Raw genomic sequence first — 22,556 nt, 5'->3', positions numbered from 1 at the left:
GGGGGGATGGAAGAAGTGCGTGTTTCCCAATAAAAACATAAATGAGTAATTTAAAAAGTCACTTCCGGCCAAGATAATAGAAAACAAAAACTATATATAAATATTTTAAAACATTGCACATTTAAATCATTGAGTCTGTTGTGCATGTGTCATTTTTCACAGCTGTAGGGACGTACTCGTACATTGTGTAGCCACACTTACCCCATGGTGTTGAAGTCATCATCAGGGGGAACATAATCTTCATCATCACTAGTCAGGCCAAGCTCATTGCCATAGCACTGGTGTACAAAGTGCCATAGCTCTTTGGGGCAGAGTGGCTGAATAAAAAAATAAAATTTAAATACAAATCATGCCGTCATGGTCATTCCAGTATATTATTAAATCTTTTCCGCAAATGCCTCATGGCCCAATGAAGCGGGGAAATGTAAACATTTTAGTTTTCATATATAAATATGTACATTTACCTTGTCAAGCAGCGCATTCTGCCATAGTCTGAACATCATCATGTATGTCCTGTCTCTGGCCCCAAAAGAGGTGAAAAAGTGCTAGAAAGTAAAATAAATTGTATGTGAGCATATAGCCGATTGTAAAACTATTCATCCCGTTCAGGGTTTGCGCTGAGCTCCAGCACCCCATTACCGGTGTGTGGTTAGGCCAGGGGTTTTTAAATAGTGGATCGTACCTTCTCATTGTCAGTGCAGACCTGGATGGCGTTGGGAATGAGGCGAGCAGTCTTCTCTTTCGTCATTGAGCAGATGTCCTTTAGCCGTACAGTTAGCTGGAGGAGTGAAGGTGTAAAGAGCACATCATTTGCAGAAAAAAACAGTCAACTTGTTTTTCATGCTCGTAGCAGTGGGCATACCAGTGTTTCCCAGCGGAAGATGTTGCTATAGAAACAGATCCAGTTCTCGGAGAGGTAGAGTCGTCCCTGTAGGAGGATGTCCCGTTGCAGAGCACAGGAATAGTCTTAAACATGAAAATATGACACACCATCAGCATAATACACACAGCTTCCACTCTGTGTATATCTTGAATTACAAGTGTTTCAGTCTTTTGGGTCTTGTGGGAAATCAAAATGGCAAATAAGATAATGTGTACCACAGCCCTCCTTATCATGATTGATATTACTGTAATCTTAACGGTCAATCAGTACAAAGAACACCCGTTCCTGAACATTATTTGGCTTTGCATTCAACTCTAACATATCCACATTTTTTTGCCTTACAGTTCAATGTTTTGTTTCCCCTTATTTAAGCAGAATTTTCCACAAATACAGCAATCCACGTCAAACTGTATGATACCATTGAAAAAAATTCCTAAGCCATGTGATGTCATTGTAAGCCGACAGTTTGAGGTGGTTTCGGTGTGTCACTGACATTCGACTCACCCACAATGAGTCTCTCTGTGTCAGGTAGCTGCTTAAAGAGTTTCCTGAAGTCCTCATTGCGCTGCTTGTATGTGGGGCTCAGCACCTGCCGGGATGAGCACAGTGAGACAAACTGCAACATGACACATCTCACACACACTTACACACACTTGTTTGTTCACCAACAGGCTGTTATGCAGTCCGATTCATTCACTTCAAAACTTGTCAAATCCCTTAACTGGCACTCAAGATAATCAAGAGTTGTGTTAGGGGATTTTGACAAGATTGTTCGACATGGATATTGACTCAATGGCAAGCAGTGTTAGGCCTACACATAAAAAGCTGCAGTAAAAATTTAATGAGAAAACATCAGCATATTGCAGTCCATTTCATAAACATGCTTTGACCATATATGAGTTGCATTCTCAGCTGAGCATCACACAGTCAATGTATAAGATATAAACAGCCACAACATTAGCTACACTTTCACAATGTAATGAGGTCCAAATACAAGAGCTGTTTAAAAAAAAACATACAAAATGTATAATGTTCTAATGTATCAATGCTTAATTCTAATGATAATAATAAAGTAGTATTTTAATCAATGCATTTCTTATGAAATTAAACACAAACACTACATTAGATATTTTATCTTATTTTGCAGGTCTAAATGATGCTGTGGCAATATGTGAAAATGTACTTGTCACTAAAACTGAAAAAGGTACTGATAAGTCCTTAATTTCTAAATACAATTGAATTCCTCAGCTTTAAAAATGTTCACCACACACTCTTGATAAGACAATATTGTGTTTGTTTTTTGTGTTAAGAGGATTTTATGTATGAAATCTCCCAAAATGTGGCAGAACCACAGTTCTCGCCGTCTGCGCCAGATTCTTTTCCCTCCAACAGGAAATCTTGAAAAAAAAACAATAGCTGCCAACCAGTAACATGGCGCATATTGAAAACGACAATATAATACAATTGCTTCAACTGAAGCTGTTGGGAAAGAAATATATGGCATCCAATTATGATTCTTTAAAATAAGTGATTTTTTCCGAGATGTACGCTAATTTTAAAACAAATCTCTTTGAGCACTGAACCCCATCCAAGCCACCACTTTACTATATATTAATTCTTTAATAATGGAGAATCACCACAGAACTAACCGCATCCAGCATTACTCTCATTTTGACCTTGCAGCCAAATGAATCCTTCAAAATCACCAATCCCTTCCATCACAACTTTCTTTTATACAAAGCAGAGGAAAAACTTACTGCAGGAATCTCCTCAGAGTTCCCCTCAGGTTCCTGAACATCTGAGGCAGCCCAGCCCCATTCCCAACCCCACTCCCCTCTGGCTGGACCCTGCAGTATCCACCCCGCCAGGGCCTCATCAAGTTCCAGCACAGCCTCCCAATCCGACATCAAGCAATCGTCATCCAGCTCCATGTTGGATCCTTTGTGTCTCATGGATAGAAGGGAATATCCTATGATGTTGAAGAGCTCTGTCAGTGAATAGTTTGAGAAAAAGAGTCGCTCTTGCGTGTCCACCCTCTTCTGTGTTTTAGGTTGCAGCTCCCTGTCAATGTTGAGCAGTGGACACATAGGCACACTTCAAGCACATGAGCCTTGTGTGAGTGTCTCTCTCTCTCTTCCTTTTTACACACAGGGAGAGGAGTTACGGCCATTGCCCTCGAGTAACCCCGAGCAACAAGTCCTTTATTATCATGCCAGAAGCTCCCACCTCCCCACGAACACCACTCCTCGCTCTTATTCTAAGGAAGTGTGCGAGTTGCGTTGGGTGCTAAGAGCATTGCAATTATAATCCCTTCTGGACCAATAGGACGACAAATGTCAAGAAGCAAAAGGTGGCTGAGGATGTTTAGAAAAAAAATGTAAAGTTTGAAGGCTGCTGCAGAGAGTGTTGAGTCTGGCAAGTGATTGAGTTATAGAGAACAGATGTGAACATAACCTCCAGTTACCTCTATGTGCAAAACAACACCATCAATCATGACACTGTAGGAACTGGGTTGCAGAACAACATAGCCAGTGTAAGATATGACAACACGTGAAACTGCAATTCCCATTAAGAAAGCAGCATGAATTCTGAGATATCTTGCCTGCGTCAATAAAACAAATAATTCTGTTCTGTTCTGAATATATCGCAATAAAATGGAACATTTAAAGTTGAGGTTTTACATTCAGTTCTATCTGCTGTTATGCATGACATCTTGAGACCCCAGCTAAGCAACACTAGAAGTTGCTACATGGATAAAGCCAATTGATTGAAAAACAGTAAGATTGTATTGGCACCAAATTGATTATTATCAGTATTTTGAAAACTTCTGTTTAAAATGTTTGCTGTCACTTTTTCAGTTGCAGTTATACTGATACCAAAAGTTACTTTATTTTACAGACATGTCAATGTTACTTAACTGTACACAGGCCTATTTTAAGATACTGAAAAAATATCTTTAAACAAATGTTGGAAATTTAGAAATTGAACATTTTAAACCAATAATAAGTGTCGACTTGGTGGTTAATGGCTCAGACATCAATTGTTCAATCCCACTTTCCTCCTTTCCTGTATAGTGTTTGCATATTCTCCCTGTAGGGGGGTTTCCTCAGTTTTCCTGTTTTCTTTGACACCCTGGCACTCTTGCTGTTTAAGCAATACAAATAACAAATGAATGACGAACATATACACAATTGATTATATTAGGATTATTATAGCCGAATCACTTTGGAAGCCATAGTAAGCTTTGTGCAGTCACCCCTTTGTTCACTTTGGCATTAGTATTGAGGCCACTCAAGTATGTGGTATGATACATGATCCCCTTATGTTGCCACTCAGCGGGCCAGAAAGATGCAAAGCTTGCGACATCTACTTTGACGGCACTCCATATACAATTGGTATGCATAACTTCATGCGACACTAGACTAAAAATATCCACAAGACCTCAAGTTCATGGAGGCTATGGCAGTTTGAGTCTTCCCCTCGATTTCAAGGACTGAATCTGTTAACTGCCTTAAATACCGTAAAACCATCTCTAAGAACTGAAATCATAGTAGCAGAATAGGATGCAAAAGTGGTGTTAATTCACATAAAAACACCACTCATCTAGATTGAAAATTAAATAACAGTTAAAAATTTCAGTAGCAGTAAATTTTCTCTGGCGAGGACTTGCAGGGCAGTTGATTCAAAATAATTGTGAAGAATGAGTCCATTGTTAAACGAAAGCAGTTCACGGTTACTCAGCAAGAGACAATATTTATGGATCTAGTTAACGGTTAACACTGTGCACAAACAGACAGCGATGGAAGAGACTGGTACGGTAAACTAGGGTGGGGTTGGAGTTATTTTAACGGTGCCAGGGTCTGATAAACATTGTTCCTCTACAGCAGCTTTTCATTAATATTTGACTGTAGTAATCCATTTTATCATCACATCAAGACGCCAGCAATGTGGGTGGGTGTCTGTATCAATATACTGGTGAAGAACGGGGAATAAAACGTTAGGAGACTGCATCGCTTTGGCAGCTTCAACAGTTCTTCTGCTGTTTTGAATAACAACTACATGCACACTCCCCCACTTTTTGCCAATGTATTCCCTCTTGTGTGTGCAGCCTGAGGGGAGAGCTGGAAGGAAAGATTCACATAAGGCTTTTGCAGATTTATCTTGCCTTATAGAGTGTCAAAAGTCAGACTAATACAATTGGGATTAAAAAAAAAGGTGTCAGTGCGGTTGGAGGTTTCTATTGTTAGGATGGGCATACAGAACAAAAAAAATGATCAAAACTATTCATAGAATGATTTTTCCTATGACATCTCAAATCTGTTGAATATGAAGAGAAAAGTATTCCAAAATGTACACGGAAGGTAAAACCAATTTAGATTGGCAAACTTTAAAAGAATTATTTCACTTTTTCTTAACTAAAACATTGGCCCCAAAAATTGATAATGTCAAACATTTACCCTCAAAACTCAAAGTCTATTTACAAATTTAGGTAAAGAAATAGCAATATAAATAGCTTTTAGAATTGGGTTTGAAGTTTGAGGACCTGTTTTTCCATCTATTTCTTACTTTACAACAGGAGCGATCAATATATTATATTAGTTAGTTATTATAGAGTAAGACTCATGTTTCAGTAGACACCATTTTTGCTGCATGTGACTCATGCATGTGTGACTCAAATGGCAAACCTCCAAAAACAATGATTCTCCATAAGAAACAGTGGCAAAAAATCTAAGTCTGTCCTTTTTCCTCAATCTGTTAGTTAACACACTACTTCCGTGTTTCACAAAAAGTGATAAAATACTATTGAATACTTAGAAAAAAGAAAAAAAAAGTCATGCTATTTGGCATTATAAGATTTTTGCCTAAATTTAAGAAGAATATTAACAGGAGCAAGAAGATATTTTCAAAGAACAAATTATTTTTGCAATGTTATCAATTAAATATCTAGATGTGAAGACAATGATAATATTTTTCCTTGTGTAAAAGTTAGTCAATAACATAAGTTGCTAGTAACATCATCTTCAACTATGTCAACTCTAGAGCAGTAACTGTTATGCTGATATTAGTAGGCTATGTGAGTAGCTCAGTAGGAAGCTGTAATCCACTTTGCAGGTGAGGTATTAAAGAATCTGTTTAGGGTTTTGTGGACAGATACAGACAGAGCCCAGGTCTTCGGCAAATAGTATCCCACTTTCCAATTTATGCGTACGGACACGGAACCTTCAGCCATCATGCTCCATTGCCATATAATGTAAAAGGCATTCAAAGCTTGCCAATAATGCCGACTTAATGGTTTGTGGATTTGTTTAGTACAGTGCGAACCTCCATGCGTGGGTTACCACCTGTTGCGTACCAGAATTAGAAGTTTAAATGTGCACTTGTGGAATCCCAATCTAGATTTGACTGTCAAATGCATTTGACATAACCCCAAGTTATTTTGCATTCAAAGCTTTGTAAAAGGCATACAAAAAAAGTTTGTAATTTTAGTATTGCAGCAAGGTGGAAACCACAAACTGGAAATGAAGTGTCAAGCAGACTGGAGAGCCAGATTGGTATCATGCCGCCTGTCTAAAAGGCCACAGTGAGCAAAACAACCTCAAAACCTTCAAAACAATCCAAAATACAGGTCATGCTTACTCTCATGATGTGCTGTCTTTCATGCTGGGGAGAGAGCGTACACACAGAGGGGATAATAATAGCAATAATAGTAATAGTAATATTAATAATATTAATAATATTACTAATAACAACAATAATACAAACTAAATAATAATAATAATAGCTGCAACAATAATAAAGAGAATAATAGGAATAAAAAGAATAAGAATATTGATTAGGTAAAACCAACAATTATTTGGATTGTTTTAAAGACTATTTTAAATCCAATAATCATCATTGTGGGTTTCATCAAAACAACAAGCAGTCAAAAAAGTGTGCCAGGGAGAAGTTGAAAAGAAGCAGTGTCCCCTTGCAAATTTACATACAGGGTTTATTACCACCCTGTGGTCTGCTTGAAAACTGCAACAAATGTTGCATGTCACTGACATGGATTCATATTTTTTGAGTTCTCATAAAGTAAATTCCGATACTGTATGTTGGAGTCAGAAATTTCAAGATTTTCTTGATGAAGAAGCATTAATATTCATGTATAATTTGAAAAAAGTCCCAAGAATTGTTTAACGGTTCAAAAAAAAACATGACATTCTTAAAAATTCGACTGGAATTTGTAAATATAGCTGAATACACTAAGTGAAAATTCATCTACACGTTTAATCTGAAAATGTAACCACGCATATTAAGTTAGTTTTCTATTACTTGCATTATAAAAGGTCAATAAATGTCAAATTCTTGAACACAACAGCTGTCAGGTGGGCTCAACAGGAGTATGTACTTGGTGTTTAACACATAAAAAAAGATAAAAACACCTAGTGAGCCCAAGATAATTTACAAAAAATATACCAAGTACATCTAGAATATCACTACTGCTGCTCCTCCAGAAAGTTGTGTCATTTTCTCCAACCACAAATATACAAAATACAGTAAAAGTACATTCAAGTGTGTTCCCAGCATGATCACATAACGATTGACAACATGTTTAGGACAGCTGCACAAAAGACCGCCTGTTGAGCTTTTAAACTCCCTTTTGACAGACATGATACTTGTCACAAACATGTAAGCAATACATCCACAAATAATGAACACGGAAAATCATGTCAATCCCATATACAGTAAAAAATTGAGGCACTTACGTTGTACCAGCTTTGGCTCTTCTGCAGAGGCAAAAAGATAAAACAGAGAAAGGAGATTTGGATTATTAAAATGAGGAATATTTCTCCAGGTCGGGGATTTGAAAATGAAAAACACTTCAAATCAAAATTGTTGCAAGCATACTTGCGCATTGTAACACAATTCAAGGAAAAAACTCACAAAAATACATTCACAACAACAACATTCAGTTTGGATTAATAATGCGAGAGAGAAATTAAAATAACACTTATTGTTGCAGGTTTCAGGCATAATATTGTCAAGAGTTTTACTGTGTTAAGATTAACTGAACACTATTTTAAGGCAGGGATTGAAATCTTGAGTATAAACAGAATGCATGGTTGTGTTTTAAAATGTTTAAAGTGAAACCGTTTTGAATAGTTTGGACTAAAAATGACATAACCTGTGTTGTGAATAATAAAAAAATAATTTGTACAAAATGAAATGACTGTCTTGTCGATAAATAGCCCTCTGACCATACCAATCAAGACATTTTAATATTCTAGATTTGACTGAGTTCAAGTCACAGGTGGCCCTCATGAAAAACAGTGTACCTCCCAGTTTCAAAACAGCAGATGGAAGCAAAGTGTACTGATATGTCAAGGATAACAATTTCCTGCCTCGTCATTTAGCGTTTTACTGGGAACCATACGGAACATCGTTCAGGGACGATACATGGGGCAGATGGATAAAAGTCCTGGATAGGAATAATAATGAATAGATGCAATAATAAAAGCAAAGTGTGAAAGCCTTTTTAACATTTTCTCTAATCTAAAAAAAAGAAAACGTAAAATCTAAATCTAAATATAAAGCTTTTAAGGACGGTAATGCTTTGCAGTAATATGACAAATAGTTATTTAAGGCCATGCATTCATTCCACCCTGCAAAAAAAAAAGTTCTTCTTGCAGTACTTGTAGGCCTGGCTGTGAAAATCACTGGGTTAATGTGGACTAATCTGATTTGAAGGTGACAGAGACACAAGAGAATTACTTTGAGGGAGCTGGCTTGATAACACACATGCATGAGTGTGTGCGTGTGTATGCGTGTGCTCGTTCATGTTTGATGGGGTGACTACATTATATTGCAGCTTAGAGACAACTGGTGTGTCGTAGGGTCTAGAACCTTAGTTCTTAACCTGGGTTTGATGGAACCCTAAGGGTTCGGTGGAGCCTCTGCCATGGGAATCAAGACACATTGACTCATCATGTCTATTCACGATAACATAGACTGTCTCTGGATTACAATAGTGCTTCCAATTCGCTGTACATATAAGAAGGGGCTCCCACATTAAAAGGCAGAAATCTGTATCAGGTAGTACTGAGAAATATATGACGATGCTGCGCAATATTCATACTTCGGGACGCAAACATCACTCCGTGTAAAGGTGGAAATATTGGTAGCTCTGGCCAAGTTGCACCATTATTAACAATGTCAAAATGTAAATACTTCAGCATTGTTTATCTTCCAAAGCGTGACAAGAAAGTCCTTTCATCAGGAGGAGAGAAAACTGTAAAGGACTGTAGCTATCACAGAGGATTTGACAAGTGTCACGTGGAATTAGGGAAAGTCTAGGGATTGAGCGGAAAGGAAGGCCAATGGGGCAAAAGACAACAAGAAGAAATGCTTACTTTAATCAGGTTTAGTCTGTCATACTGAAAGAAAATTCAAGAGAAAACAACGCATAAATAAAATGAGCTTCGAACACAGCGAGTTGAAGGAACTACTGATTGAACGTAGGCCTAAAAAAGGTGAGGATGTCCCCCCTGTTGGCTTTGACACGCCGGGCCGGCGTGATTGTTGGTGTTTGTGCAGGGAGGCAGGGTGCTCCACTTGCTGAACATGCACTTTTATTTGGATTGCATTAGGGCCAGGGTGATCAAGCTCACGTTGCTGAGACGACCTCACGCCATGGTCTGAAGTCATGTGACCAGTGCTGACTGGCTTACATGAAGGGGGATTGCAGTTGGGCGGAGGGAGCAGCTTGTTGTGGACGGCTTAGTTTGTGGCATACAAGTGAGGAGTGATGTAATCATTTGGCATGTGCTTTGTGTTGTGTTGTTTGTGTATGTGTGTGTATTTGTGTGTGTGTGTGTGTGTGTGTGTGTGTTTGTGTGCATGTGCGCGTGCGTGTGTATAAAGCAGATTGTGCATTGCAGCAAACAGAGCATCACGAGGCACCCTAAATACAACCCTCCTGTTAATTTGTTGTGTTATTATTATTCCCTTTTCTCTCTCTTTTTTTATATATCACTGGAGTATTCAGCTCTATCTGAAATCCATCCCAGCTAACTATGGGGAGGAAACAAAGTACACACTGAACTGGTTGCCAGCCATTTTTTTCTCCTTCCAGGCTTTATATTATTATTTTTTGTAACAAAAATAGAGAACATTTAGAATTAGACCACATCAAATGTGAAAGGAGAGGATCTTTTCCCCCATAATTTGTAAACCATACTTTGAAAAGCATTTAGGGGAAACATATTTAACCAATAATATTTCCTGAAAAAATAAAAAAATAAGATGGAACTAATTCAGTGTGCATTCATAATACCAGAGACTCTCTGGGGGGCATTCAGGGCACCACAGTTTAAGAACTCCTACCATATTGTTTACGTGCAGCACACTAAAAAATATCATGAAGCTGCTTTGTGATAAAAACAGTACTGTTTGATTTGATTTTGTACCTAACCAAAGAGAAATTCCAAAGTAACCAAATGCATTTACACCCAAAAGGCAAATCTGCACAATCTAGTAAGACACACTATACTAGTTATGATACAAATGATATCTTTACTGAATTAATAATACTTTTTTACTAATTACTATTTTCATAACCTTGTGAGATTAATTATTTGCCTTTATCAATGATGTCCTGCTCCTATCCTCAATCAGCTCAATAAAAGAGACATATTAGTATGTGTAGTATATCAGAAAAGGGACGCAATGAACTACATTAGCATCTTACTTGACTTCTAACTTGAACCAAAATGGATAACTTAACATCTCTTTGATGAAAATGTATCAATCATCAGGTTATTTTTTAAAGTCAAGATATGGTACATCTGTTGCTTCGTTCTTATTAGATTGTGCAGATGTACATAATAGTGTAGCCAGTGAGTGTAAAGGCATCATCAATCAACTAACACAAGTGCTACATTGTAAATCACTGGAGAGGAACAATAAGGGAAGGTAGAGCAGGTGAGTCAGGCATAATAGACTATTGTTCATGGATACAAGATGGAGAAGCAGGTTGGGTTGAGGGTGAGATGGTTCCACAGAGCAGCTCACAAGACAAGAGCAAGGATGCAAAAGGATCAGTGGAGGAGAAGGAGGAGGAGGAGGAGGAGGAGGAGGAGGAGGAGAAGGAGGAGAAGCACGGAAACATTTGAAGAACAGAAAGAAAGAGTAATGCTTACTTTGGAAAGTCGCTTGTGAGACTAGCATGCAAACAGGAGAAGAACAAAGAAAAACAAAATCAGATAAAAAGATGAATACAAAGAAATAAATACCAAGAAATAAAAAAAAACAGCTGGAAATATCAACAAAACTGGCTTCATCAAATGGTACTTGCTATCATGTATTATAAGTTACTTGGAAGGAGGGAGTGAAAACTGCGAGTGGATGAATGAACAAAGATGTCAGTAAATGATTTTTTTAAAAGTTGAGAGACAATGAGACTATGACAGTGGCATAACTACAATAACATACATTATATAAAATACATTTTCCCTTCAAAAAAGGCAAAAGTACTCTAAGAACATCATGGATACCTCCTGATATAATGTAAACACACTTATTTTGAATTGTGGGCAGGATATATAGATCATTAAAGCCCATATAAAAAAAGAACTATAGTTATGGTTGTCCTTCTGGAATAACCTACCACGGAAAAGTGTAACATTCCATAATTCCATTTTTTTACTGTACTAGAAGAAGTATTTGTTCTATTTAGGAAGCAGATTAGATAAGCAAAACGGCATTACTCACTTTGGAGTTCTTTCCCCCGCTGCGTGCCGATTGCAGTGAGTAGGTCCTTTGGACAACCTGCTCGGGCGTGGAGGGGGACTTGTCCGAGGAGTGGTCCGAGCCCTTCTCCACCATGTTGTCACCCTCCTGGCCCTGTGGTGTGGGAGAGCGCGAGCGTTTGCGCAGGACTGGTGAGCAAGCTGGAGTGCTCTTGTTTGAGTTACTGGTAGTGCTGGGGAAAAAAAAAAGAAAGATAAGAGATGAGAAAACTATTGAAAACTGGATTAGTTTGTAACACCATTTGTTAAATGCAAATATTTGGATAAAAATGGAATGACAGCACAATAATGATGCAGTGACTTGACAATTCCAAGTTCAATTATCATTGAACCATCTCCTTGGCTTGACAATTATTGAGTTATCAACATCTGTGGTTCCTTCATATGAGATCTTTGCAGTTGGCATTCATAACTTAACATTAGGATAGCCGCTCTATGTGCAATCTGGGTAATAATAATAATTGCATTGATCCATTGGACTAATAAGTTAAGTTATCACCTCAAGATGGGAGAGTATAGACTTAATGAAAATAAAAATGAAAAAAACATACCGCTTGGAGCAGTGCCCCTAACGACACAGCTAATAAATCTCAACTTGGAGTGAAGATCACTATAGCAACGGAGTTTTAAATATTCATTGTGACTAAAAATACTTTTCTGGCCTGCTGCCTGAGGAGGAAATACTGCATAAAAAAGACTGACAACCAGGTCCTTTCAGTTTTTTTTTTTTGCACTGTTCGGTGCTTGGGAAATCTCACAGGATGAAGGACAACGTATACATTAAATGTGCTAGTTATGTGGCTGCATTCCCAAGGTAGATCCGGTAGATCCAGAACAGCTGAGAAAGCGAGATGTATGTGGACACAATTATTCGCAGGTTAAAAAAATGGTGCTGGGAGATCTACTACAGTCAGATGTGATTGAAACATTTTTTTCTGAACTTATATGCATCATGATCTTATCAATGAGTTACCACAATTAGTAAAGAGCCTACGAGAGTTCTGAACTCTGCATGCCATATACTGCACACACAAATAGAAGAGCTTTTAGGTGTCAATCACATAAGCAAGTCACACAAATCCAAAAAAAATACCATACTGTTTTATAACAGTCTCTTTTAAAGTATCTAAAGCTCTCAAATCCGACTGGCTTAAATGAACCAAACATGTTCCACAATATCCTCAGATTCTGGGACTTTCTAGGAGGGCCCATACTTATTTCCATGGTTTTACTGAACCCTGAAAAAAACATCTGGCAAAAAGCCTTTCTTACAGTCTTGTGGCAGCATAAGGCCATGCGGCACGCCATAGTTCACAAAGTGTGCATGCAGAGGGAGAAAAATACAAACACAGATGAACATGCTAGTGTGTGTTAAAAGATGCATTGTCAGACAAACCCCACAAAAATTCCTGAATACGGGATGAATAAAGTTATCCAATCCAATCTGTTAAATCTTGATTTAATATTGAAATCCTACAAATGGAATGACCTCCAGACTTCCTATGACATGTATCCAGCTGCCATACGCAACCAACAACAATAACAATTCACTTTGAAAGCATGTCTCTACCACAAAATGCAGTTGTCCATACCCCTGGTGAAAGACTGGATCCCTCAACACGTCGCCGTAACAGCCCTGGAGGCATCGGCAACCCTTGTCGGCCACGCTCACGCACTCAAACACCACCATGTCCTCGTAGACGATCCCCAGCAACGAGCTGTTCACCCAACGGATCATCCCACTACGGCTAGGGTCCTTCTCTCTACCTCCTTTTGTCTTTCTGCGAGAAGGACAGGAGGCTAAGAGAGGAAAAGATGGACGACACAGGCAGGGAGATTTTCTTTAGGAGGCTTAGAGCCACTGATCTTCCCCTCGGCCAGTTCTGATCTCCTAATAACCAGCTTACATCGCCCTTAACACTGGCTGCCAAAGCAAAGACGCTGAGGGTCTGAGGGGTAGGCTGCCCTCCATCCTAAATAGCACATGTTGATTTAGCCTGTGGGGAGTCGAACGAGCTGCACAAGGTGATTCCCTGCCACTAACCTGGTTGTAGCCATGTAGGAAGCCGCTTGATTTTCCCTTTTCAAGCGGCTTCATTCATGCAGCGGCGATGAGGCGCAAGAGGAGGAAGAGGAGGAGGGTACGGGAGAAAAAGAGGGATGATGAAGAGGAGGGAGGATGGCTGCCAATTCATGCCAGCAGAAATGGAGGAAAAATCGAACAAGAAGAAGAAGACGATGGCGTCAGATAAATAGGAAAGCTACACTGGAGGTTGTCTTGTCTGCTTTTATCCTTCCCTCTCCTCTTCTTTGTCTAATTAAGGTTGATAGGCTCCATCGGGCAAGCTGCTGTGTTTTGTCCTCATTTTTTTTTTCTCTACTCTGCTCTTCCTCTCGTCGGATCATCTGCTTGATTGCAGCATTTGCGACAACCCGAGCGAGCCTCTTCTCTCGCGATTTCTGTTGTTCGTCATATGAGCAAGGAGAATGACAGTGTCTCTCTCTATCTCTCTTTCTCGCTTGTTGCATTCCACCTCTTTTTTTTTGTGACTGCTGCTACATGGAGCCTGCTGCAAGCTCAATTATTCATGTGTTTCATGAATGGAGGGGTTGACATCATCGGCATTCAGGTTACTTTACATTCTGCGCTTCCCCTACATCTCACAAGTGGTGACTTCCGTCTTTGAGGTTACACCTATATAAGCCAGATTCATTTTTTCCTGTGACGATGATGATTTACAAGCGACAAGATGGGCTGTTTTTTGTCAATGACTCACTGACAAACAAATTTGGTTCTACAATTATTTATATTGTTTCAGAAAATTAACATCATGGACAATATAAACCAATGCACATATTAAAGAACACCACATTATCCATAAAAAAATACCTTGTGGTTGATGCATTGGCCATTTATCGAGGAAAAGATTGTAAGGTAATATAGTAATTTAAGTCTATTATAAATATATGAATATATTTGGATATACAAAGGTGTATATATTATCTCCCAAAGAGATTCTGAATGAGTTTTTCCAAATTTCAATTTAAACATGCACACACACAAATAGCAGCAACTAAAATGAATCTCGCCATTGAAAAAAACAACAACTGAGTAGCTTGATTGTGCCTTCAGGCATTTTTGCAGCAGTAACAATAAAAGAAAACATTATCCATCATACAAACTGTTTTCCAAGTGTAATTGCCGAAAGATAAAGCATTGACGAATGCAATTTTGGACAATAATTATGGCAGCAATGTAGTCTTCTAGATAATAAATTAAATCCTGAATAGCAGAAAGGTTTGTTTTTAATCACTAAATATACAGTACTGCATTTCTACGGGTAAGATGGTATACATCCCTAACCAGAATTCAACATATTAGCATTCAATTTCACCATTAAAAGAGCCATAACAAAAAGCACTGGCAAATGCAAATGACACAAAAAGCCACAAATATCATCACTTAACAAGACACGTGCGCCAAACGCTCCAAAAAGATGTGACCCCCTCAAAATGGCAGCATCAGTGGGAACACTGAGCAGAGGAATGCAGTGGAACAAAAAGGAGGAAGGTAGCCTTCCATTACATGCGCTCATGAGCTTGCACATGCACACAGCAACTGACCTACTTGGGGCAACCACTGTAGGTGAACTACTTGGGAAATAGGCAGGCGAAACAGATGGTCAAAATTAAATTGGAAAAAATTAAGTATATAGTAAGAGTATACATATATTCAATACTAATTAAATATTATAACCAACTGAGAATTATTTTTTCTCTTACATTTTATTTAGGTAACCTTACATTATCTGAACACTAAAGTATAAAAAATCCACTGGCACAGATAAACAATAGAAAAAAGTGATGAAATTAACACAGTGTTGTTACCAAAGTATTTGTGTTTGTTAGTTTTTCAATTCAATTTTTTTCATGAAAAGGTTGTCCTAATGTGAATATGGATGATTTTGAATTTAAGTATTTTATTCAATTAGTGAAATACTATGTTTTTAATTATTTTTATTTGTTATTTTAGAATGAATAATTAAACCACCCAAAAACTCAAAAATCTGACTAAATGCTACATATATTTTTTTGTCCTCTCATTGTTGTTTCCTGCAGAAATTATTACCCCATCATAGTCAATCAAAAACAATATTTTTTGTTAGCAGACCAATGTTGGCAGAAATGTATGTTCTCTTGTCTGAATTTTGAATTTAGTTTTTCATCCTTGCAGGGTTGATTCAAATTCAAATGTAATCAAGTTTCTACAAAAAAAAAACGGTTATGGGTTCCACAACGCAGTAAACAGGGGTTATTGACATTTGAATTGCCCTTTTAGGTTGGAAAAACTACAAAGTGGTTAAATGTGGTATCAGATTAGAAGGGAGGGTGTGCTTTTTAGCAACATGGTCTTGGCAACACTAATGGACCGACGCCTGGCTAACTGGGATATGTCTGACTGTGTCTTGGCCGTGCAGTTACCATGGCAGCCAGTCAAGCCATTCATGTTCTCCGTCACTTGAACCGTTCCCAACCGGATGCAAGGGTGAGCGTGTGTGTGTGTGGTGAGAGGATGATGTTGCATTTACTTTCACACTTGATTAGCTGGCGACAATTGTTTAAGCACACTTTAATGCATTAAGCAGCCAGTTGCTTGAATCCATTTAGGAAAAGAATATCTAGAAGAAATATTTCTCATCAACGTGCATTTTGAACTGTGAATTTATCATTTTAAACACTCATTTTACTTTCTGTAATAGGACACTGTGATATTAAATTCATTAGTCATTATACTTGTGTGGTTAAGATGGTTTGGTCATATATAAAAAGGTGAAACAAGTATCCAGTGAATTGAATTCAGTAGCAAAAGCAACTCTGGGGAGGTTATTTTGAGACTTTAAGTCTCAAGGGAGAGGAAGTTTGACAACCAGAAAAAAGCCCAAAGGGACTCTGTTGCTGTCTTCTGCAGAATATCTCTGCACATTGAAATCGGAAGATGTCTATGCAACAATACACCAGGGAATGATTTTTTTTAAATAGATATTTCAATAAAAATGCTAGGCTAAACATATAATCATTCCAATTATTGACAAGAATATTATCTGTTGCTGATTAAAATGCAATGTTTAGTCTGAAATATTGTTAAGGTTGTCAAAATACTGTGCAGATATTCCATATTCGGTTAAACCTTGAATCAAATTATTTCAGAATTTTTGTTACACATACTTTAAAATCTAATCCGAGAATGTAGCACTCAATTTGCACCTATTCTGCCACAGCAAACTCAAGCACAAAAAAAGGAAATTAACAGAGATAGAGCAAATGGATTCTGCATATCTAATTCCAAAACCAATCTATGAGTGATGTACATATAATGAACTAGAGCTTCCACTAATTTAGAACAAACTCCTCCATCATGAGGCAATAACCCAACATCCCTCCGTCTTTTTCTGTCACTGCATTCATAAATTTTATATCCCTCAAGTCCCCTTAAAGTGCCAACAATAAGAACAAAAATCAAGCATTTTGGGCCGAGCAAAGAGTCTGGTGACGATGACAAATGGCATGTGGCTAAAATGCAATAGGGAAAGCTGGGTAGCGTTCCAAGAAGTGGGGTAATAAAAGTCATTTGCTTTTGCTGCAGAAACCCTGAAGGGAACTCCACTATGGACCAATCTGATGATGCAGTGCTAATCTTTAAATCGGTACTGCACTCCATGTATTAGTGATTTTTAATTTTTTTATTCATAACAAATAGACAAGTATTTTTTCTATGTTTGTGAGCATATTGCAAACTGTGCATCTCTTTAAGTAAGTTAATCAGTCCTTTAGAATTTACCAGCACTACATATGTAAGGGGTCTATTTTAATTCACTAATATTTCTGCAGAGTTTAAAAGGCACAGTAGATGCAATTAGAAATGACTCAAGAAGAGAGCAGGGATATGGTTTGGAAAAGAAACACGCCTGAGGATGTTTCGGGCTTTCTTCTGAAGATCTGAAGCCTCTGTGCATGTCAGGGGAAATTTCCAAATGCTTTAGATGTTTTGCTTGACGTCACAGAAGTACGCATGCGTATATATACACTAAATGTATTGCAGTATATATATGGACAGTTGGTTTCAGCACTGAACAATTGCAGCTTCTAAATAAGAAGCATCTGTCTGAAAAATGTAGATTTTTGATATATCAGAGGAACAGCTTTTTAGCTCATTATGCTCAAAGAAGAAAAGATGCGCACCATTTTGAGTCACTGCAACAACTACCTAAAATACTTCAAGACATTTTTCCTTTCCTGAGCACACATTAAGTTAATTATTTCATACACTTTGATGATTTATACTCTCAAATTATATTGTGTAACATCATACTTATGAAGTATTTCACAAAATGAGACGAGGTGAAAAAATCCCCCCCAAAAAGTCATAAACAACATGCTCCCATGTAAAAACCAACAATTCATTTGTAAAGCTGGTTCCCACTACCACGTGAAAGTATTAAGCCCCAGTTTTTGCTCTGACATCCTGACACCGTGAGGAACGCATGGCAACCACTCAACCACTGTGCTACTCTGATCAAGCATTTGTAGATGATTATCCATTTCCAGGAAAAAAAATCTGATGACAAGAGTTATTTGCATTAGTTTCTTGTATTGGGGATCACCCTAAATCCAAATGGTGACAATCCAACTACTAAAGACTACACCTACAGTACATGATGTTATACAACAAGGTAGCATCCAGACAGTCCATGTCTTCATGTATAGAAGGCCAAAGTGCGCAAACAGATGGCTTCTCAACTCATGTCTATCAGGCTGATTAAGTCATGTCAAACAAAAGTCTAACAGTTTGTTTGGAAGGAACGCCTGCCACTCACAAGCCATCCAGCAAATTTGCTGACAACCACGTAATCAATTTCATTAGGATCATCAAGTCCTGAATGGACACCAAAGAAACAAATAGGATGCACATTGCTGAAACTGCTTTTCCGATGTTTTCTTCTTTAGCCCCCTGCAGTGCTCTGCAATTTTTTGTCTAAAAATACCATGCAAAGAAGATGAGGAGGAGCAAAAAACAAACAAGGGGAGGAGATGATGAAAGAAAGGAGGGCAGCTGGAAAAGCAAGGATCAGCATGCCTAGTGAAGGCAGAAACTGAGCCACTTGGATGTGGACACATGAGAAGGATGACAGGGTGCAGTTGCATCCCGCTTTTATTATTTCATGTTATTTTATTCCAGCCACGTGACTGCCCCTCCTGAGTTGCTCTGTGCTCATATTAAGCCCACCAGATGGGAGCAGAGGGAGGTCACCCCTGTCACACACAGCTAGACAAGTCCACACTGATTGCATGTGCTCTATAAACACATTTAGAAACCTTTCTGTCTGTGAGTGCTCCACTGAGTCTCGCAAAACACTGCATCACCATTGTTAACCCTTTAAAAACTCCAAAGTCTAGACCCTGTCTGGGTTGTCCTTTGCAACCATGATTTGGTTAAAGCTGTCAAATTGCACTTGCAGAACACAAGAGGGGGATGACCTGATTTGAATTTTCTAACTTACCAGGCGAGCTTGAAGCTTTTCATCAGTACAATGAGGTGGGTCTAATGTCCATAGCGTGTTGTGGGCACTGGGCTGCCCATTGATGCCGCTGCATGCTGACTGACAGCCTCCACGATTCTCACCTCCCATGCAGAAGAGGAGCAATGCACGGGAGGAAAAGCAGAGCAACAGCCTGCCGAAAGGACAGATAATTTTGGGGGCCGCCAAAGATGTGTCTGGATTCCTCCTACATTCTGTGCCGCAGCGCTAGGTGCATGTGCCAAAAAAAAAAATCAGTCTTTTTTTTCAGTTTTCCCAAATGGGAAACAAGCGTTCTTGGAGCAATCTACAAAATGGCGTGTTAAGAATGACTGGAGAAAAAAAATGACACCTTCTAATATCAAAATCTGTGGCTGATGTTGTTCGCAGTTTGCTGGCTCAAACTCTCCCCCGTCCGTCTCTCCCTCCGCCACTGCCTCTGCGGATGAAAGCTGCACTTGCTGCGCTCACAGTGAGCAGGCGCAGGAGCGCTCCCTTCCCCCGCCCTCGACACCCTTTCCCGTTCTGCCTCTGTCCACTTCCCTAGATGGCTCCCTTTCTCTTCTTTTTAAGATAAGCCCGGCTGACCCCAAGTGCCGGACGGGGACGCTGATTGCAGCCGCTGGCTATCCCATGCTCCACGATGAGAAGGGTATTAAAAAAAGGGACCTCATGCAAGTCTTCCCTTTTGTATTGGTTTCCACTCCGTGTCAATCATAATGTGATCATGACCAGAATACACAGTGCAGAGCACCTTTTGTAAAGGGTCATATGTTTTATACTTGGGCACTCCATCTCTAACCACATCACTACCTATGGCGTCATGTTTAGCGAGCTATATTTGTACGGGATTAACCTTTACAGCACCACAGTGACACTGCCCAATGAAGCACTACTTATTTAATCTGCAGGTCACAAGGGCAGGGACCAGCATACCATGGATTTAAAAACAATGAGTCATTTTGAAAACCATAATGGCCGCAGTAGGTCAGGGTTCCTCTTGACACCACATTCTCATTTACTTTTAATGAAGGAATGCTAACGTACTACTTATGCAGAGTGAAATAAAGTTAATGCATATTTACGGATTAATTCCATCCTCTTAGCACAGCCTGTTAACACGAACTGTCAGTATTTTGATTGATAAAATGATTTTCTGCCTGTTGAGACTTTGGTTTAATGTCCACTCAAAAATAATTTGATGCAACAAAGTGTAGTAATCCTTTAAATGGTATTGAACCTAAAATTTTCAGGTGAAAACTACGTCACAAACATGATTAAAATGTCCAATTTGGTAGAATAAATGAGTTGTTGGGGCACATTATTTTCAATTCCTCATGAATATTACTTGTACAAAACATTTAATAGCTAATAAAATGTAAATTGATTCCTTCCTGAAGTATCTGTATCTGAAGTTTGATCTACTTCTGGCAAGCAAATGCATGACACATGTATGAATCTACATTTGCACTTGCTGAACACAATATTCAAGCTCCTGCAAGAACAGGTAAATGTGAAGAGTTTTCAATCAGAAAAAAGGAAAGCATATGTTTGTTGAAATTCAGAACAGAAACAGTGAGAGACTCTGCAACACACATCAGATCAGATCAGTTACGAGGCCACCATCTCTATAGTATTGTTATCCAACGGAAACACAGCAGGGAGATGAAAGTGAGGGAAAAATGAGGACAAGATGGTAGTGTGACGCAGCGGGAGCTTTCAGGGAAGGCGCAGTAAGTCATCGCACATAGAGTCCATCTGGTGTCCACCTCGCCATTTTCCACTAGCCGGGCAAAAGAGGAAATGGACCCACTAAATGTGTGCTTGATGTCACTCCTAATTTAGGGTTATAATTAATGCTATGTATATATCACAACTAAGCACACTGGTCATACCAGCCTTACTAATCTGACTGGGGTATGGAAGAGGACCTAAATTAATATAAATTAAGAAAAAATAACAAAAATAAAAGCAAATATAATGACCTCAAGAATCCAGCACGGACTAAAGTTAGAAAATGGATTGTTATTGAAGTCAGGAATAGAAAACTTGTGTTTTTTTGCGATATTTTACCTCATATGTACTGCATTTAACAGAAACGCTCAAGTGGTGCTGAATGGACAGCTCCCAATCAAATAGTCAAAATCAGTGTACGTATATATATTTCAGCACTGACGCCCCCTAACGGTTAGCTAACAATTTCGTTTTGTCATGACCCAGCCATCCGTATTCTCTATATTTTCTATTTAAGAGCAAGCAGGGACAAGCTCAACTTTAGGAAAAGGTTGTGCAACAAAAAATAAAAAACACATTTACAACTAATTGAGCTAAAGTAAGACGCAATCTCCACCATGAGAAGTTGAAGCCTGAATTCAAACCAATAGTGTGTCCAGAAATTCTGACATAAAACCCCATGAATTCCATGCTGTGCATTTGTCCTGCTTGTGTGCTGCACAAAATGAGTCCTTTGATGCTGTGGCGTGCCATGGCCCACGCTTTGTCTTTGGTGCCCTACTTTATACTATGACGAGATGACGCGGGTTGGTCTTCTCATCAAAATAGCAAGAAAAGGCCGATAAATACTGGAGCCTGTTTTCATCATCATCATCATCACCATCATCAGCAGCAGTAGCAACAGCAGGAGCAAGCAGGATAAAAATAAACTCTCAATAACCCCCACCACATACTCATCACAATTATAACAAAGAGGGATGGGGGCAGAGAAGAAAGGGGGTGAACATTGGGATTATCAGGATTATTCCAGACAACCCAATATGACTGCTGACAGAATAGTCCACAATTTAAGATTAATATTGTACCTGTAAAGCACAATGTAACTGACAGTTGAGCTGTCCATCAAATACATTTGTCACGTATTTAAATGTTTTTTAAGCAATTCTTCATTGTAAACCTGCTTTACAGATGCCATGACTGCTGGGAGATATAGTAAAGTTATATACAGCCACCTAGTGGCACCACATGCTCCAAGGGGAGTCACTGATCTATAGCAGAGCATTTTATAGGAACAAAGTCAAGTCAATCAGTCACCTTCATACCACAGCAACAACCAAGTCTACAATACCAGCCCTATGATATGCATTTATCTAGTCTACAGCTTCAGACTGTTTTTCGACTGTTTTCCATCTTGTTTTTAAACATGACAATGCCACTAAAATAGTTAACGCTATGTCAAGTATAAACAGGGACCAAAACTCTTGCTTGATTTGGTTGCTAGGCCATTATCACCCACAAGGCTCAGACAAGGATGCCACTTGAGCTATTTTCAACCTTATGAATGATGGGCGT

The 22,556-nt window shown here is 38.7% G+C and overlaps 1 protein-coding gene across 4 annotated transcripts in view; it reads right to left on the bottom strand.

Annotated features, from left to right (window-relative positions):
• gramd1bb (GRAM domain containing 1Bb) overlaps positions 1–22,556 on the bottom strand; it is a 52,178-nt gene that overhangs the window by 7,177 nt on the left and 22,445 nt on the right. For 2 of the 4 annotated variants that reach the window (XM_077722111.1, XM_077722112.1), the window contains exons 1-8: positions 19,233–19,699; positions 11,636–11,846; positions 7,633–7,653; positions 1,388–1,472; positions 863–966; positions 683–778; positions 465–545; positions 202–317 (exon numbers count right to left, since the gene is read on the bottom strand). In XM_077722111.1, the coding sequence (XP_077578237.1) occupies positions 202–317; positions 465–545; positions 683–778; positions 863–966; positions 1,388–1,472; positions 7,633–7,653; positions 11,636–11,846; positions 19,233–19,255 (737 nt within the window). In that variant the 5' untranslated portion in view covers positions 19,256–19,699. Of the gene's footprint in view, positions 1–201; positions 318–464; positions 546–682; positions 779–862; positions 967–1,387; positions 1,473–7,632; positions 7,654–11,064; positions 11,086–11,635; positions 11,847–19,232; positions 19,701–22,556 lie in introns of those variants that run through there. The other 2 variants (XM_077722110.1, XM_077722109.1) reach the window with 2 other exon arrangements.

This window comes from Stigmatopora nigra, chromosome 8 (genome assembly GCF_051989575.1).
Source record: "Stigmatopora nigra isolate UIUO_SnigA chromosome 8, RoL_Snig_1.1, whole genome shotgun sequence".
NCBI classification, from domain to species: domain Eukaryota; kingdom Metazoa; phylum Chordata; class Actinopteri; order Syngnathiformes; family Syngnathidae; genus Stigmatopora; species Stigmatopora nigra.
This window is presented reverse-complemented; position numbering and strand designations above follow the sequence as displayed.